Raw genomic sequence first — 18,681 nt, forward strand, 5'->3', positions numbered from 1 at the left:
TATCCATTTGCTCCAAGCTTCCCTCCACCCAGACAGGCTTCCGTCTGCCCTAGCTCTCTCCACAGGAATCCCTGTTTCCCAGGCACTTGTCTCCCTTCTGTTACCAACATCTCCTAACACAGTGTTATGTGTGTTGGTAACTGCTTCTGGATCTTCCTGTGGGGTCTTTCAAAACCTTGTATATTTTCAGTTGTGAGAATCAGCTATTATGTTTGCTAAATAATTTCAAAGAGATCAGGAAAGAAAAATTGCCCTGGACTATCACCTCACTCACTGCAGTTAAGGGGAAAATGCCCTCGGGGACTTTAAAGCCTTGTTCAGTATGATAAACTGGGAGTCTTTAAGGTCTCTGGTGACCTCTGCCTTAGTTTGGAACCAGGTCCCTCTAAGACCAGTGTTACAGACCTGGTCTCTGCCTGTAGTGCTGCAGGGAGATAAAGCACCCACTAGGAGATGGGTCCTGATGGGATATACGAGCCCCAGCTCTTTCTCGTCTTCTGATCCTGCTTCAAAGCCGCATGAGGAGAATGTCTTCCTCTACCACACACTCCGTCACAACGTGCTGCCTTACTGAGGCCCAGAAACTAAGGAGCAGCTGACTGAGGAAAGACGCCTCCAAAACAGTAAGTCAAAACACACCTTTCTTCTTACGTTGGTTAGCTCAGGTATTTTGTTTCCCTAATGGAAGGTTGGTTGACACACCTTTACCTGTTAAGTGTGATTCATTTTGGCTTTCTCCAAAATTACTTTTGATAACGAGATTCATCACTAGACTTGGAGTCCTGCCTTCTTCATTACCCCTTTCTTTGACCACTTATTTAAGGTTCTGCCTAAAAGGAACTTTAAGGGTTATAAATGGAATAAGGAGGCAAGTGAGAAATCAATTACATAGGCAAGAATCTTACTACCAGATTTTCCAGAAAACTATTAAAAATAAATCTTCTATGAAAATGAAGTAGTAATTATACAAAAACTACCTATCCTGAAGCACGGGGTGAGGGCTCACCATGCAGTTGAACTACAGAGACTGCCAAACCGTAGATGGACCCTTATAAAAAGCACATCCCTTTCTGCATGTCATTTGCTTTCACTGGGCCCACCTAGGTGAGGAAGCCTTCTGGCAGCTGACAGCAGCTTCTGAGGATCAACCAGACCGGTGTCTCACGTCAAGGCTCCCTTTAGGAGTAGTAAAGCCACTGACTGGCTCCACTAGCACACCAAGAATGCCAGTCACACGCAGAAGAGGATACAATCAATATCCACTCAGAAGACCGGAAGTGGAGTGGGCAGACTGTGCAGGGAGCAGCTGCAGGGGTGGCGGGGGAGGGGCAGATCCTGCTGGGGAGCTTGGGCCTGGGGTAGGAGTCACGAGACATCAGTCTCGGTTAACAGTTGGCATACTGTCAGAACACGGTCCCTTTATGGAGGCGTGGGAGGAGAATTCTGAGTGCTTGTGAGAAAACTCGAAGACAACAAGTCAAGGGTCGTATGACCTCAGTGTCTTCTAAACATGCAATTGTTCTTGGCATATGTGTTTGTGCTCCTCCCAGGTATAGCAGATAGGAATGAGTTTACGCCAAATTATCCATTACAACAGGCTTTTGTTATGTTTATTTTTATGCCTCCATGGAAAAACATGTTGCTGTCACATGCAGCTTGTCTGTCACATGCTGCTTGCCCTTGTGACTGGACATTTTTTTTTCATGTGATTTTTCTTAACACTCAAAGTACAAACTGTCTGATGCTCTGAATAAAGCTGGCTAGTGCGTGAGACTTTAGCACTTATTTACTGGCTCCGTTCTCGACAACAGACTTCCTTGAAGAGGTGACAAGTGTGTGGCTGCCCATCCTCAGCCCAGGCAAGAGGTATTATGCTAGGGTCACTGAGGTTTACTGCCTGGCACCAAGGAAGGAAGTGTCTACTACTGAGCAAACGCCACCAATGCCAATGAATGGGCCCAGCCTCCAGCGTTCCACCTCTGGATCCCCTGGGAGAGTTCTCTTTTCCTGAAACCTGAAATATCAGGAAAGCACCTCCCTAGAAACTAATTATGAAGACAGTATGTCTGAATTAGAGACATTTTGCACACAAATACCATTTATATCCAAATAACTGTTTCCTTTCCTGGTAACCCTTATCCTAAGGAGAAGTCCAAGGCTCCAACTTTCAAGAGGGACTGGGAGTGGTCCCTAACTGGATTCTAAATATATATTATTATATCCACAGATAAGTGTGGTCCTTACCCTTCATCAAAGAAACACATCTTTGCAACAGATGAAGACCATTACAGAAAACTACAACCAATCAAAATGCAGAGAACAAGAAATCGTGATGCCAGATCCTAACTCATACGTATAACACAACTCCTGTGCCTAAGGTTCAGGGGTCATTGCAAAAGAGGGGACAGGAAGACTGACGAGGCAGAGGGACAAGATATTTGCTGTAAGAATGTGTCTCCTAGTGCCAGAGCCACTACACTGTGAAATCTCATCAACATGGCTACTTAGGCAGGATCTGAACAAGGCATGCTAAGTATGGAAAGAGGAAAGTTAACGAGGCCTTAATACCAATCAATGGTCAGACCTGAAATCATATATACAATACATAGAATTAACACTATATGGACTGAACTGGTTGTATTTATTATTTAGGAATGTGTGTGTGCTTGTGTGTGTGTGTCTATGTGTGTGTGCATGCACATGTGTGTGTGCTTGCGCGCGCGTGTGTGTGTGTGTGTGTGTGTGTGTGTGTAGCAATTAAAAAGATATCATGAACTTGGGAAGAGTTAGAGAAAGGGAAGGAAAGGGAAGGAAAGGGAAGGAATGATGTAATAATTTCAAAAAATTATTTTTTTAAAAAACAGTAGAAAGGAAAAAGAGGGGCTGGAAATAGAACTCAGTAGTGCGCACCTAGCACGCATAAGGCCCTGGGGTTGGTTCTTGATCTCTCATGCACATCTAAAAGGATAGTCTTGGCCATTCGTAGCATCCATTTGTGCAGAAACATGTAAAGGCTGTGTATGCCATTGGCTGCAAGCATGGCTAAACTTTATTACCACTGAGGAGCTGGAGGAGATGACTACCCTGGGCCACCCTGGACAGTGAGATCCCTCTTTCCTACCTAGATTCTCACTGCACAGCAGAGGATCCCAGGTCACAGAGCTGACTTGCCACAGCAGGGACATCGGCTGGGTGTGGTTAGAAAACACCCATCTCCCCTACTATCAGCCCAAGCCAGACTTTCTACATGTGGGGCATCAGGACTGAGCCCAGATCTATAGATGAGAAGCATCTTGGCCTCTACCAGCCAGATGTCAGCAGCCATCCCTCCCCCAACCACCTAGGTGTCACAACCAAATAAAGCGAATAAATGTCCCTATGGGGAACCATCCCACACGGAATCATTCAGGGAGCGTCTTTAAACCACAGATGTCTCAGGGATTTCCCAAAGCTTTCCAGTAAGCCTAAGTGCTCTGGAGTAACCCACTCCTGACTCAAAAAAGGCACCATGACACTGAGTTTTGAAAATCATCAGCTCACAATGACAATACCATTCAGAACCCCCAAGCCACCATGGCTTCAAATATCCAGTGATGCTTTAAGATAAGTCAAACTTCATTGCATCATCAAGAGTTTCATGGATTCACACTTGGGGTTTGAGATGGCTGGTATGTGGTTAGGCTAGAATTAAATCATGTGATCACATTCAGATGGGAGCCATTTCCTCTTACTGACCTCCTTACTGGTGCCATTCAGCACTTCCAAGAGCTAAGGATCTATGCATTGGCCAGCGCAGCAGGGTATGGGATGGGACTGTTGGACTAGGGAGGCAAGAAGAGCTAAGGGAGGTGAGGAAATGGCATGAGGGGGATAGGTTCTAGCTTGGAAAGACATGGCATTTCTTGGAAACAGATTAGCAGCTGGTACACAGGCCTGGGTGGGGACAGAAGCATGAATGCCAACCAGGGACTGTGAAAGTCCAGTTAGCAGCAAGAGTGGCTCAGTTACAATGTGACACCAAGTAATAAGATTTGGGGCAGAAGAGAAGATAAGATCACAGGCCTCCAAAGAGTCCCATCCAGCAAGCAACAAGTCTAGGGCTTCGAGTAACATTCACACTGCAGATCTGATTCATGTAGGGTGCTCTATGAAGGGCTGTGCTCGAAACTGTACCCCTAGAACATGTGTATTCAGGATGGGATAAATGTTTAGTGACGGGCCCTTCAACGAGGTAAGAAAAATGAAGTCATTTAGCTGATTCCTAATACAATATGGCTGGTGCCTTTTCAGGAGAAGGGGCTGGGGGAGGTGATGCATTGACAGGGTAGAGGCTTGGTATGACAGACGCTCTAGGTTCCATCCCAGCACAGAAAAAGAGGAAGAGATGAGGACAGGGATATGCAGGGGTTAGATGGCGAGGAGCAGAAAGGAGAGGCAACCACTTGCAAGTGGAGACACGTGTCAGGAGAGACCATGCCTGTTTTGCTGGGATCTGAGTGGATCTCAGCAGGTACAACTGAGAAAAACGCATGGCCCCTTTTAAACTGCCGGGTCTATGTTGTTTGTGAAGGCAGCTGTAGGAACTGATCCTGGGAAGGCCAACTGGAGCCTCTCAGCAGTCCCATGAGATCTGTCACTTGGCTAGCCTGGCGGTCATCTGCAGCAGCAGAGACCATACAGTGGCCAGTGGGTACACTGGATTGCATTGCCTCCTCCCAGGGATGCAGACATGCACAAGAAAAAGACACGGTAGGCAGGGACAGAGCCACACGTCAGATAAGAGCTTGCTGAGGGGTTTCAAAGGGTAGAGACTAATGTGAATATCTGATGGGAACACCATGGGGGGAGCTGTGGGCAGAATCCTGGGGGAGGCAGGAGCCTGAGGCTAGAACGAGGCTGACTTCTCTCCCCTGGGTCTCCCCATGGTACAAAATCTCCCTCTTTGGCCATTTTCCTGTTTATAAATTTCAAGAGACTCACTGTTTACTGCAGGAGGGGGAACTGAATTCCTACCTAGGGACAAACTCCAGGCCCAAGGAGGGTGGAGTCCCATGTCTACATCCAGGCTGGGGCCCTCCCTGTCCATGTCCCCTCTCAGCTATCACCAGCTCCTTGGCAGAGGAAGTTCTGTCTCCATTCTCTACTTATCAAAACACACGTCCTCCTTCTGGGCAGCTGATAGGGTACATCCTGGCAGGGCCCTCCTGTCTCCTTTGCTCCTCCGAATTCTTCTGGGCTCCTGTGCTTCAATATGTCCTCTTACCTGGACACCACACCCACCCTCTGAGCTGTGCCCTCCTCCGCACCTCTAACCCCCAGCTCCCGATCCCCCTCTCTACCTGGATCCTCACATTACAGATGGATCTGTCTCTGCGTAAGCTCCTTCTCCAGGTCTATGTGACCACCTATGCCACCTGCCCACAGTGATGTTCTGTGACAAAGACCAGAAGCAGGCCCTACATGGGACCAGAAAATGCCTCTGAGAGGGAAAATGAGAGGGATTGCACTAGTTGTCATCAAGAAGATACACTCAAGTTCACAGCCATGTTGTTTGCTACAACCCAATGAGGGGAGGGGCCGCCCAAGTGTCAGTCATGGATGAAAGGCTAAACAAAATAGGCTGTATTTGTAAACACAGCATAATTCACCTTAAGAAAGATTTTGATGCGGGGCAGTGGTGGCGCACGCCTTTAATCCTAGCACTCGGGAGGCAGAGGCAGGTGGATCTCCGAGAATTTGAGGCCAGCCTACAGAGAGAGTTCCAGGGCAGGCACTAAAGCTACACAGAGAAACCTTGTCTTGAAAAACAACCAAAAAAAAAAAAAAGAAAAGAAAAGATTTTGACAGATGCTATAATACAGGTGAACCTGGGGACATCTTCAGCAATATATGACAGTTACATGGGGACATATATTATGTATCTCCATTTAGGTGAAATACCTAGAACAGTCAAAATCATAGAAAAAGAAAGTAGAACGGTGGCCACTGGGAGCTGGAGATTGAAGGATAGGAAATGACTGTCTAAACAGGGACTAAGCTGCCACTGAGATGAAAGGGATAGACTGGGTACTGCTACACACGTGTAGGAACAAACCTAGTAACACCAAACATTCTTAACAATGGTCAATTTAGTGATGCATATTACCAACATTTAAGAAACTGGAACAAGTTTTTAAGTACACGAGACAACTTTGGGTTCACTTCACTGTACATCTTGTAGATACACAGCTGCCAATGGGGACTTCCACAGTATGTGACAACCAAGGGCGCTCAATTGGTAAAGTGTCTTTTGAACACAGAGAGGCAGCTTGTAATCTAATCGGGGAGGAAACACGATGAAGTGTAAACTAGGAGGCTGAAGCATAAGCCATAACTCAGCGCGACCTCTGGGAGCCTCTCGGACATCCTCCCCCTTTCTAAAAATGACACCAAGAAGTTAAGTATGACTACTAGCGTGTAGGATCGTATGAAGGGCTGACACCCCCCCCCCCTTTTCTCCAGTTCAAAAACAAAAGTCTGATAAACACTTCATGGGCACTGCTATGACTTAACGTTCTCCGCCACACATCCCTATGACTCAGCGCTTCGGCTTTCTGTCCAGATAAGTGAAACAACAGGCTGACTCCGCAGCCTGAGTGGCTCTCTGGCTCCTCCGTGTTGTACAAAACACCCTGGGCCATGGAAGACCTAACGCACACCTGCTCAGGGCTTTGTGACGCTGCTGCTTGGCAAAAGTGGGGCCTTGCCCCAAGTGAGTTTGGCTTTTTGTCAAAAGAGAGGCAGAAAGATGTGAAATGAAGCAGCGGGAGGTGGGGGAGGGGAGAGGGAGAGAGAATGACTGAATATGAACAAATACATAAAAATGAGGCAGACTAGGGAAAGCTCAGGGTCTACAGAGCTTTGCCACAGTGACATGTGACATGTGTGTGCGTGCGTGTGTGCGTGCATGTGTGTGTGTATACATGTGTGTGTACGTGTGTGTACATGTGTGTACGTGTGTGTGCATGTGTGTACATGTGTGTGCGTGTGTGTGTGCGTGTGTGTGTGTGTTTCTTGACAATGACAGCCTAGGGCTACTGGAAGTGGGCCCAGGCGCACAGATCCCCTTTCGGAAGTATTCACTTTTGGGTTCCTAATCTACAGCAGGCATTTTACCACACAGAATGTATTTTAACTCTGCACAGGAGTTTTACAAATTATCGAGCTGGTACAAATATGGTAGCAGAGACATAGGTGAGAATTTGCAAAACGTTTCCAGTTTCTGATGTCCAGGGGCATTTTCTGAGGTCCTTGGATGACATGGAACTAATGCCTACGGTCATTTTTAATTATTCCAAAAGAAGCCTCAAGAGGACCCTGCCAATAGCACGCTGAGTTGGAACGGCCAGGTAAGTTACAGGATGAGTATCTAGGAAGGAAGGGGAGACTTTGCTTAAAGCATTTAACAACTAAAATGGTCTTCCTACAATCCTTTACCACAGCCAGAGAAGAATCAGTCCCATCCTGAGTCACAAGGTTCCAGAGAGTTCCCCAGCTCAGGGAATTGCATGCCTAGCCTAGAACCTGCCATTCCCCACTCCAGGCTGGGAAGGAAAAGGAGCCAACTTACGGGGACAAGGATGAGAGTAAACAGGGCTTACAAGAGGACAATAAGGACAAGGACAATCATTGTGATGTGAGGAAAGGACAATGACAGTGACTTTAGGGCTCCTGAAAGGCTCCTGTCTGAGCTGGCTGTCTCCAGATCCCAGCACCTACCATGGTGCAGCTTTGCAACCCTTTCTTATTTGTTAGCATGATTTGTGATGTTGTCAGTTCCTTGTAAACCAAGTATCATGAGAGGGCTGATGCAGACAGCAGGCCAGAGAGTCTGGCACAGAAGTCATGGAGTCTGGCAGAAACTGGTCCCAGCAGCTCCATAACCACCATCCTTCACAGAAGCTCATGGCCTGTTAGTCTCTGGTCACTTATGTGGAGGGAGCTATGCCACTGGGAACAGCCAGCCTTGAGTCAGATGAGCAAAGAAAAGAACAAAATGAGGCAGACTAGGGAAAGCTCAGGGTCTACAGAGGTTTGCCTCAGTGACATGTGACGTGTGTGTGTGTGTGTGTGTGTGTGTGTGTGTGTGTGTGTGATGTTCAATGATTACTGTGGTCAAAGCCAATAGCCTTGGAAAAGAAAAAAAACTGCCCAAGGTAAGACTCTAGGTTTTACTGTCCTGCTCAGAATCTCACTCTGCTTTCCACCTAGCCCTGCAGTGAGCGACTGTCACCATGGCCACCTCTCAAATTCCATTCTTGATTGGGCTGTCTCCCAGTGCAGCTCAGTCAGATGTTAGAGTGTGCCAATCACTCTCCACCACATGGCATTCTTCTCACATGTCTTCCTCTTCTGAGCCCGTGAGCCTCAGGCCCTGTGGCCAGTGACCCGTTCAGTCCTCAGATTAGAATCCTACCCACCAGCCAACCAACCGCAAGAGGATCCCTGGTGGCCTGACTGCTCACCCTGGGTGCAGGATTCCCGAGGACGGGGCACACCCTGCTCTCGTGGCACACCCAGCTTTTCAGGGAGAGATACTTCCACCTCCGTGCCCTAGTGAGATAAGCTACCCTTTCAGGTATGACCCTCTCATCTCCTTCATCTCTGGGCTTCTCATACCTGGCAGCCCTCACCCCACCAGCCAGGTACCTCCTGTTTGCCAGGCGGAGGGGTGGGGCAACACCTCCCCAGTGTTCTGCCCTCTCACCACCTGGAGGTAAAGCAGCAGGTACCCCACCCTGCCAATGAGGAAGCTGGAAAGAGTAATCTAGATTTGATAAGCTGGTTCCAAGCTGGAGCACTGGCAATGCCAACCACACCCGCCAACCGAAAAATGCTCCCTCACAATTCACCATGCCATCCATGTTCAAGGGGCTCGGGCTTGTATGGTGAGAGTTTGTGGGTCAAAGACCTCTAGTGGGGAGGCAAACAGACTGCATTCTGGGTAAGTGTTGCCATCGCTGGGAGGAGTCAGATGACAACTGAGCTGACTTGAGCTGAACAGGAGCCAATGGGCTGAAGAATGAAGGGAAGGGTGTTCCACATTAGTGGAACAGCCTAAGTTAAATGTTGAGGAGAAACTGAGCCCAGCTGGGAGCTAGAGAGGTCCCCTCCAACCAAAGAGGTATCGAGGAGGAGCAGAACAGTAGGTAGAGCTCAGGTCAAAGCCAGGCATCTTAGGTCGCCATGACAGGGAGCCCTAAAAGGCTGCAAGCAGGAGAACCACATGGCCAGTTTGCATCTTAGTATCTCTGGGTCTGTAGTTTCAAAGGCAGTCAGATGAAGCCAGTTAGGGGTCTACAAAGGCCAATGGGGCAGAGATCAGAGAAATTTGCCCAGAAAGAGAACACCTACCCCTACAGAGTCACAGAATGATACACCTCAACTTCACAGCATAGCAGACATACGCTTGGGGGCATTCTTAGACCACAAAAGATCATCTGCTAGGTCATAAAAGTCAGCAGGTGATAAGAATTGGGCGCATCAATTGCCCCTTGGCTCCATTCTATGTAAACTAAAGACAAGAAGATTCTACTGATACACTGGACAAGAAGGTTCTATGGATATGACACCCCATACCCAATGTGATCTCTGTCTAGCCTATGGGTACCAGGAAAGTAGGCAGTGGATATACATTCTGACCCTAAGCTTTTCCAAATCTGCTCTTTCAGCCTTGTAGAAATGTAATTAGCACTCCCAATTTTAGCAGGAGAGCAAATGAAATGTTAGAATATTCCTAAAGACCAGTCTTTCCTACCCGTGCCCAGGGAAGTGGGGTCAGGGCCTCATGCCCTACCCCAGGCTGTTCAATGTCTGGCTTGATCTCAGAGTTCCTGCGTGATCTCCCACTGCTCCATCTCAGACCCCTTCTTCACACCAAACACCTTCAGGTCCCCCAGCCACCCCACAGGACGCCTTCCTCATTGAAAATCTATAGCATCTGTAATGTTTGGGCCCAGGCCTTGTTCACCCCACCTTTCTGTCTGTTTATCTTTCTCTCGTCCCCATGTCATTACATCTCTGGTAAACTGTTGTCTTCTGCAGACCTAGCTGGCACAGCCCAGCCCACTCCGCACATCTCTGCACCAAACCTTGATGCTGCAGCAACAGAGAACTTTTTCAGAGACTGGACTCTCACCTCCTCCTATCACCAACCTGATCAGTAGACCGATGGTTTCCCTTTTGCTCTGGAATTGCAGAAAAAGTTCTTCACATGGGTTCTAACCCTGGCGCTTGTCCTATTCCCATACCAAAGACAGGCAACCTAGGTTCCTGCACGCCACATGGCCCTTGCAAATGCTATCTGCCCTCTGGGACACTCATACTGTTCTCCTTTGCCTCTCTCCCCATACACAACCCTTAGTCCATCTCAGATACAACAGCCCCTGTAGGCCAGGCTTCTCTGTTCTGGGTTTTCACTCTCCTTTCTCTCCACAGACTTATCTCAGTTAGAAATAAAAAGACTATGGCTCGACCAGTTCGGGTGTGCTTCCCTCATTAGCCTGCCTATAGGTCTATGAAAGTTGAGCTATTTTCTCCCAGCATTGTATCCCTAGCACGTGGCACAAGGCCAGGTTCAGAATATGCACATGTAAAAAGGAGGGAAAAAGGAAAGGCTGGGGGTAGGGGCAAGCTTGCACTTATTTCTGTAACAAATGCTTAACAACTGGCTTTCTGAAGAAAACAGCGATCCCTGGTCTGCGAGGCTCGCCAGCTTTTATGGTGGAAACACCTAAAACCCCTGCATGACCCACTGGGAGCCACCAACATTATGTTATTGAATATGAAGATGGGCCTAGATGCCCACAGTGTCTCTGGCATACCAACCACTGGCCATGCCAGGACAACAATCGAAAACCCAATGTGCTTATAAATGATACCAACTCTTTAACTCAGCTCTGCCTTGGATCAAAGGCCAAGATGAATCAGTACTTGCAAAAACTGCTAAGGACAGAAAAAGAGCTTGAAGTGGCTTTTAACAGTAACACTGCCCCAAACTATTCAGAACAAGTTAGAGGAAAGAGGAAAGAGGGTCCTACAACCCTGGAGAGTGTTGTGTTCCCTGAAGGAGGGCATCAGACCTCTCCACAGCCTCTCAGTCCTGGCCTCTGCACAGCTGAATTGAAGGTTAGAAGCAAGTCTGCACAAAACGTGGGCTCTATCTGTATGTAAGCAGTTCTAGAAATGCACCTTCACAGCACCATACAAACAAACCAGAGCTGCAAAGGAAAACTGAAGAGGAAATGAAATCATAAAACTATTAGAAGAAAGCATGGAATCTCCCCAATCATTCAGGACTATGGATATCATAAACCTAGCAACACCAAACTCAGAAGCCATGGAAGGAAAGACTAAGTCACTTGACTCTATCCAAACCAAGCTGTGTGTATAACCAAAGCACCACAAGCAGAATCAAAATCTTGGGTAATTACTCAGGGGGAGACAGGCTCAGAGTCACATTGCTGCTGTCAGTCAGTTGGGAAATAACCCTAGACTCATGCACATGAAGGCAAACAGATGGGGGACCATTCCAAGGAAGGCGAATGCACAAAGATGGCGAAGCCACAGACTGAGAAAAGCACAAATCTGCAGCGGTTGTCAAATTTTATTTTCTACTTCCCAGACCTAGCAGATATATAAATGTCTGGCAACTCTCCAAATCATGGAAGGTGTGGGAAACAGGACCACACAAACCACGGATGAACATAAAAATGGCTAAGTTCTTTATGAGGAACATCTACCAAATAACAATGCAGGGGGTTGCAACCCCTTGCTTCTTACATCTTGTATTGGTGCAAATGTTTCTGTGTGTAAGGATATCATTATTTATTGCATAACATAGATATAAAACAGTAAAGACTAGAAATGACCCCCCAATGCCTTTTTAGCGTGGGACTAGTTGAATAAATTATGATCCAGTCAGACAACAGAATACTATGAAGACTTAAAACCATACCATATGCACTCAACTCTGATATAAATGAGAGGTAAATATATAAATAAAAATAGAATATTTTTGTAAGGATACATAAAATCTGGCAACCATGTTGGGTGGTTGCGGCACACATCTTTCATCCCAGCACGTGGGAGGCAGAGGCAGGCGGATCTCTGTGAGTTCGAGGCCAGCCTGGTCTACAAGAGCTAGTTCCAGGACAGGCTCCAAAGCTACAGAGAAACCCTGTCTTGAAAAAAAAATTAGCAACCATGTTGAAACTGAGGAGCACAGAGAACAAACACTGTGACTTATACTATGGCTCCTCCCCCCGCCCGCACCGCCCAGCATCTAACTGTGTAACTCTGGCTGGCCTGGAGCTTACACTGTCCTCACACTCACAGACATTTGTCTACCTCTGCCTGAGTGCTAGGACTAAAGTCATGCACTGCTTTATTCTAAACCATGGAATCCATTATCCATTATAGTTAATCAAAAAGAGAAATTTGCACAAAGATGTTCACTGTCATGTTATCTATACCATATAAAAGCCCCTACTGGGCTGACAAAATGATACTAGGAGAATAACTCAAGAAATTTTAGTACATCAGCAAGAATAAATATGAAATTTAAAATTCTTCTTAGGGGTTGGAGAGATGGCTGGTGACTTAAGAGCTCTCACTGCTCTAACAGAGGACTTGAGTTCAGTTCCCAGCATGTCAGGAAGCTCAGAACCACCTGGAACTTCATTTCTAATGGATCCGATGCCTTCTTCTGGCCTTTCTAGGTATCTGCACACATATGGTACACACACACATACTCACCACACACACACATGCATACACACACACGACACACACAAACACAGATGCACAAAACCAAGTCTTAAAAAAGTATTTCTAAGGATTGACAATACTTTTGATATGGTAGAGAGTAATGACAGATTCCATTAAATAAACACCCTGGAAGAGAGAAAAGAGGCATAAGTGCTAAGCATTTCAGAAGTGGAAACTAGTTACTAGTTAGGATAACACTGTAGACTACTTTAAAAATGATTGCCATTGCAATGATAGTAAAATTGGTTTTAGTCTTAATTACATTGTACTTAAGTCACCTTAAATAACTGCTAGAAAAAGGATACAAATTACTTCCCAGGATATTAAACAACTTTTAAGAGAAAGGTCAGAAATCCTTGCAAATTCATGAGAAGGCAGGAGATGAGAGGACAATTTAAACTCCAACTGCAGGGAAAAAAGACTTGGGAAGGTTAGCTGGCATTGCCTGCTGACCAAATTCTAGAGATTACTCCAAGAAGATTGTGAGCCGTAGCCACCAGAGATACTCATGCAGAACCACATGGGATAAGTTGTGTCAGCCATTAAGAGCAACACTTTTACATTCATGGAGTAATTTTTTCCTTTTAATTGAAATAATTTTTATTAAAATCTCAGCAGCATGAATAACTTTAGGCTGTGGCACAGAAAATGAGAAAGGGAGTCTACTCCAGAGCTGCCTGTCTTCAGAACCTCAAACCTGCTGTGCTGGGAGAGGGACTTGTTTGATTCATCCGGAAGGCACTGTCGGCTCGGACCAGCAGAGCAGAAGTATAAAATGCCAGGATGGAGATAAGGAAGTTGGTTGGATACCTGCTTCCTATGAGGAACTACTCCAGTATGTGCTCATCTTCTGTAATCAGCGATGTTGCTATGTTGAGATTGGCCTTGGGTTACTATTCTTAATCAAAGGAAGTAACTCATGTAAAATGCTCTAGAAACTAGAAAGAGACGCACAAAATAAAAGTGGTGCCAACATCACCACCACCATCATTTTGAAGGAACTGGAGAATCTAGGGTGAAAATTCTGGCGTGTGTGTGTGTGTGTGTGTGTGTGTGTGTGTAACAAATGCAAGGATCAAGTCAAATGATGAAAACAATAAAGATAGCTGAGCGTGGTGGCGCACGCCTTTAATCTAAGTGTTCAGGAGGCAGAGGCAGGTGGATCTCTGTGAGTATGAGGTCTACAGAACAAGTTCCAGGACAGCCAGGGCTGTACAGAGAAACCCTGTCTCACCAAAAAAAATAAAGAAATAAAAACAGAAAAGTGTTCACTGATCACAGCCTATTAGATAAAGCAAGGTGGCCCGGAGTCCACAGTCTTTAGACAGAAGTATGTCATATCTGCTAAAGGTGATGGTGCAGCCACCATAGGCTCCATTAGTGGAGGCAAGACAATCATCCATCTCTCTTTTGGGGTAGATCATGCAGTGTCTACTTGGTTGTGCAATAGTACCATGTTTAAGAGGCATATTTTCTGTTCCGTAGTAAATATGGCTGACTTTGTTATGAATGGAAGAGCTGAAGTAGGCGGACATGTTTCAGCCAGGTAAGAAACTGCTAAATAAAGCCAGACATACTGATGCAGACCTTTAATCCCAGCCCTTGGGAGACAGAGGAAGGTAGATATCTCTGAGTTCAAGATCAGCCCAGTCTACAGAGTAGTCCCTGTCTGAAAACAAAACAAAACAAGACAACAGGAAGGGAGAGAGGGAGGGAGGGACAAGTATGCTTTCTATGATGGGAAAAAAAGCATTCTCAGGAATGAGCTGCAGGTTGGCATGAGAGAACTTAAGTGTAACTCATCAAAGTTCATGTTTCTTTACAAGGAAGGGCAGACTGGCCCTTTTGTGGAGCTGTTTAAAATGAGGTAGTAAGTGCATGCCAGGGGTATAGCTCAGAGCCCAGGGGAACCACTTCATTCAACATCCTGGAGCTGTTCTCTTCCAACATCAGGTACGAAGGCAGAAATCGTGTTACCTCTTCCCAACCAACAACCAGCGCTAGGAGGGACCGGGCTGTTTCACGAGCACACCCGCTGAAGGAGCCATGCTGACGGCTGAAGACAGCCCATGGCTGATAGTGATGGCTGATAGTCCGTGTCTCCACACGGACAAAAGGTAAAGGCTTCTTCTGTCTAGTGTGCATGACGCAGCAGCATCATAGGACGAATCCTACATTGGTCCATGGTCACAGAATCCAGTGAGCACAGTCAGTAGAGGGGAAAGTGCACCTTTCATGCCAAACTGTGCTGGGACCACTCTTTCCGGAATTGCTACAGAACAGAACAGGGCAGCAGGGCAGTCCCCTCCCTGGGCAGACTCATCTGTGAAAATCAAGATGTCCTTCCCAGCCTTTACGGTATGAGCAAAGTGTGCCTCTAATTACTGTGCCCAGGTCTTCACTCCGTAGTGTCATCTTGTCCACAACACGTGACTGCCATGTGTTGTCAGGCACTCCTCCCCTCCGTGCGGAGCCCTTCCTGAGTGCTAATTTTAAAAACTTGCCCAGCTTTCCAATATGCCTCTATATAGTCTGTTTTCAGGAACTATTTCTGTTCTTGCTTCACACCATGCCTGGCAGGATGAATAGCTGTCTCCTGGTCCCCACTGGTAGAGTACTGGTCTGCTTTCCTAACTTCCAACTTAACTCTCGCACAAAGTGCTCTCTGCACATACCCTTTCAATCCATTATCCTTCCTTTACTCCAGAAAGGGGCTAAAAAAAATACTCGGCAGTGTTGCCAAATCCTTACTCTGACAGGCATACCTGGCGTTTTAAAATAGTTGCCGTTATGAAAATTGTCTCTGCTGCTAAGCAAAGAGAAGATGAAGAAGAGAGGGGGAGAGCAATATTGCCCTTTGTGAATGGGGATGGGTTAGAGAAGGGAGAGGCTGTGGGGGATGAGTCAAGATGAGACGTACTAGGAGGACCTTCCCAATTATCTCGCAGAGCAGAGGGATCACTATGCCAGACAGTTCCCACAGGACCCAGTGCTTCTGGCCAGGTTGATACAAGATTAAAAAATGATTATGATGATGTAAGAGTTTCGTCTTACACATCCATGAACTACAACTGTTTACTAACACACACTGGCTGTGGGGATGGACTCCACGCAGACAGTTTATAAACTGTCCAAATCCGTTCTCACGTTGAGGCAAAGCATTTCCAACTGCTCAGGGCTGCCCCATTTCTAACTGCGCTGTTTAAAATGCAAAGGGGACAGAAACTACAAATGCTTCATAAATCGCTTGACAAGGTGGCATTCGCTATTTCCTACAGGTCAAGATAAAACTGAATACTATAGGTATCTAAGGTCATTGTCTAACACTACCTACTGCCCATGCTTAGGGTGGCATCTATCTCTCACAGAACACTCCTGCTATATTGCACAGGATGCAGGACCTCTACAAGGAACAGGGAGGACAAAGCGGGTACTAGGGACCAGCTCACCAGGTCTTAATGCCTCAGACCAGAGAGCAATTGCTCCACAGGGGCTGCGATGACACCAGGCAAGTTTCCCACATCCTACCTATGCTATGGGGCTATTGACTGAAGTCCTGAGAAAACATTTGCGGGAACACCCTGACATTGAACTCTATAGTCAGATCTCTGAAAAGGACAACGCATAGTTGGGATGGGGGTGGGGTAGTAAGGGAACTTTTCAAAGGGCTCGGCTTCTTTGTCTATAACTTCATTTCTTTAACTGTCTTTAATCGGTTCAAGGCACGTGTGGGAAGGCTGAGGTCTGCCAGAAAGAACATCCGAGAATAGAACACTATTTTTCATGGATAGTTAGTTCTTCGTGGGAGACAACAGGGGCAGGCGGCCCGCGGAAAGAACATAGCTATGGCCTGGCTCTAAGGAGCAGACATAGAAGAGGGACGGAGTCCTCCAGGGCCGCTGCTGAGCCATCAGTGAGTCTAACACCTAGCAAGATCCAGGAAAGGATTTTAACCTTTTGGGGGAGGGGCGCCCTTTCCATATGTGCACTGGGATAGGAGTTTGGGTGGAAATTAGAAAAGGCTATATCGGTCACTTGGAAGCGGATGCAGCGTCACGGGCACCGCAGAGGGCGGCAAACACTCTTGGCTTCACATCCAAGTAAGAGCATCTCCTTTGGGGGACAGCAGGGAGCCCAGTCAATGCGGGATTGTGAGTACACAGGCTAGCATTTCGGGCTCCTCAGCTGAGTAGGCTCGGACCTAGATCTGCAGAGAAAGAGAGACGGAGCGCAGAGCAGAGGTAACCGAGGTCGGAAGAAAAGGATTCACGAGAAGAACGCGGGGACGCGGCGGTCGTGGCCCTTACCTTGCTGACCACGTTCTGGACGAGGCCAGTGCGGATGCCGTAGTCCCAAGCGTGGCAGTCGCAATTTGAATCGTTGTTCCCCTTGCCTGGAGGGGACGGGAGGGGTGGCGTGTCGCTGTTGTTGCTTCGGTTGCTCGCGGTCCCCCAGGCAGCGGTGGAGAAAGGGGTGACCGGGGGGCTGGTCCAATTGCCCATGTCGCCCCACCGGCCAGTGACAGTGGCACCCGCTAGCTCGGTGCCTTTGCCGGCCCCGCGGCACCAGAAGTTGGGCTGGTCCAGGAGGAAGGAGTCCGAGAACTGGCTGAAGCCGATGAACAGCGCCGGGATCCAGGTGAGCACCACCAGGGTCTTCTGGTAGCCGCCGCCCAGGCCCCCGAGGAAAGGCAGCACCGAGCCATCGTAGTCCAGCAACAGGAGGCTCGGGGCGGCTGCCGCCGCGCAGCAGTTCGAGTGCGGGCCACCGCTTGGGTGCAGCGCCGGCAGCGGCTGGATCTCCGCGCTGCCGCCGGAGCCCGCGCGTCCTCCGAGGGGCGCCGAGGCCGCTGCGTCTCCGGGCGGCAGGGACCCGTTCTCCTCGGCCGGGGCTGGCTGCCGTCCGGCACCGCTACCCGCCGCGTCGCGCCGCCGGTCTATCGCCATGGCCAAGGCCCGCGGCGCCCGCAGAGGCGCATAGAGCGCGGCGGAGCTCGGCGGGCGCCCGGGCACAACGCACCGGGCCGGGCGCCCGCAGCTGCCGCCGCCGAGGAGGGCCCGCGGCCGGATAGAGAGCTCCGGGCCCGGCGAGAGTCAGGCCGTCCCCATGTCACCCGCGCACACCCGCGCCCTGGGCGCTGCGGCCCCGCTCGGGAGCCCGGCAGAGGCCGGTCGAGTCCTCAGCCGCTGCGGTTCATCCGCACCGCGGCCCGGGTGCCCGCCGAGCTCCGAAGCTCTCCGCTGCTGCGAGCCGGCTGGAGAAGAGGAGGAGGCGGCGCCGCGCCGGACCCGCGCCCTTGTCGCGACTCGAGGCCCTGCGGACGCCGACGCGCGTTGTGCCGGGGTCGCCGGCGGCTGCTGGCTGGGAGGTCCTCCACGGACTTGGGGCGCTCCCGGAAGCTGCGAGCTCGCAGCCAGCCTGCGGAGCCGGCCGCGCTCTCGGCTCACCGAACCGGCCTCCGCCTCCCGCCCCGGCCCGCCCCCTCTCCCCCCGCCGAGGTGGAGGTAACCGCGGCACCTGCTGCGCCACTCCTGCCCGCGAGCGCCCCCTCCAGCCGAGCCGCGCCGCCGCCGCCCGGACAGACGCAAGGGCGGGGAGAGGGACACCCCGGCCGCCGCAGGATCTCCGGCGGCGGGCGGGGGTCCCCACGGAGTCGGCGCTGGGGGAGGGAGGAGCGAAGGGACAAGGTCGTCTTCCAATCTCGAGTCCCACAGACGCAAGGGACCCCACCCCGGGCACACTGGCTCTCCGTGACCTCGGTTCGTTTTCGAGGTGCCCGGCTCCTGGTCCTGAACCCGAGGATTGCCTGCCTTCTAGAACAACCCTCTGGTGCTTTCCCCAGACTCAAATAAGGCTGCTTTTTATGGCTACGGA

At 49.1% G+C, this 18,681-nt stretch overlaps 1 protein-coding gene across 1 annotated transcript in view; it reads right to left on the reverse strand.

Annotated features, from left to right (window-relative positions):
- Positions 1–18,226, reverse strand: part of Slc22a23 (solute carrier family 22 member 23) — a 164,441-nt gene extending 146,215 nt beyond the window's left edge. Inside the window, exon 1 of the mRNA XM_038332774.1 lies at positions 17,115–18,226. Coding sequence (XP_038188702.1) covers positions 17,115–17,753 — 639 coding nt within the window. The 5' untranslated portion in view covers positions 17,754–18,226. The remainder of the gene's footprint in view (positions 1–17,114) is intronic.
- Between the last annotated feature and the right edge of the window lie 455 nt (positions 18,227–18,681).

The sequence above is a fragment of the Arvicola amphibius genome, chromosome 6 (genome assembly GCF_903992535.2).
Source record: "Arvicola amphibius chromosome 6, mArvAmp1.2, whole genome shotgun sequence".
NCBI classification, from domain to species: Eukaryota; Metazoa; Chordata; class Mammalia; order Rodentia; family Cricetidae; genus Arvicola; species Arvicola amphibius.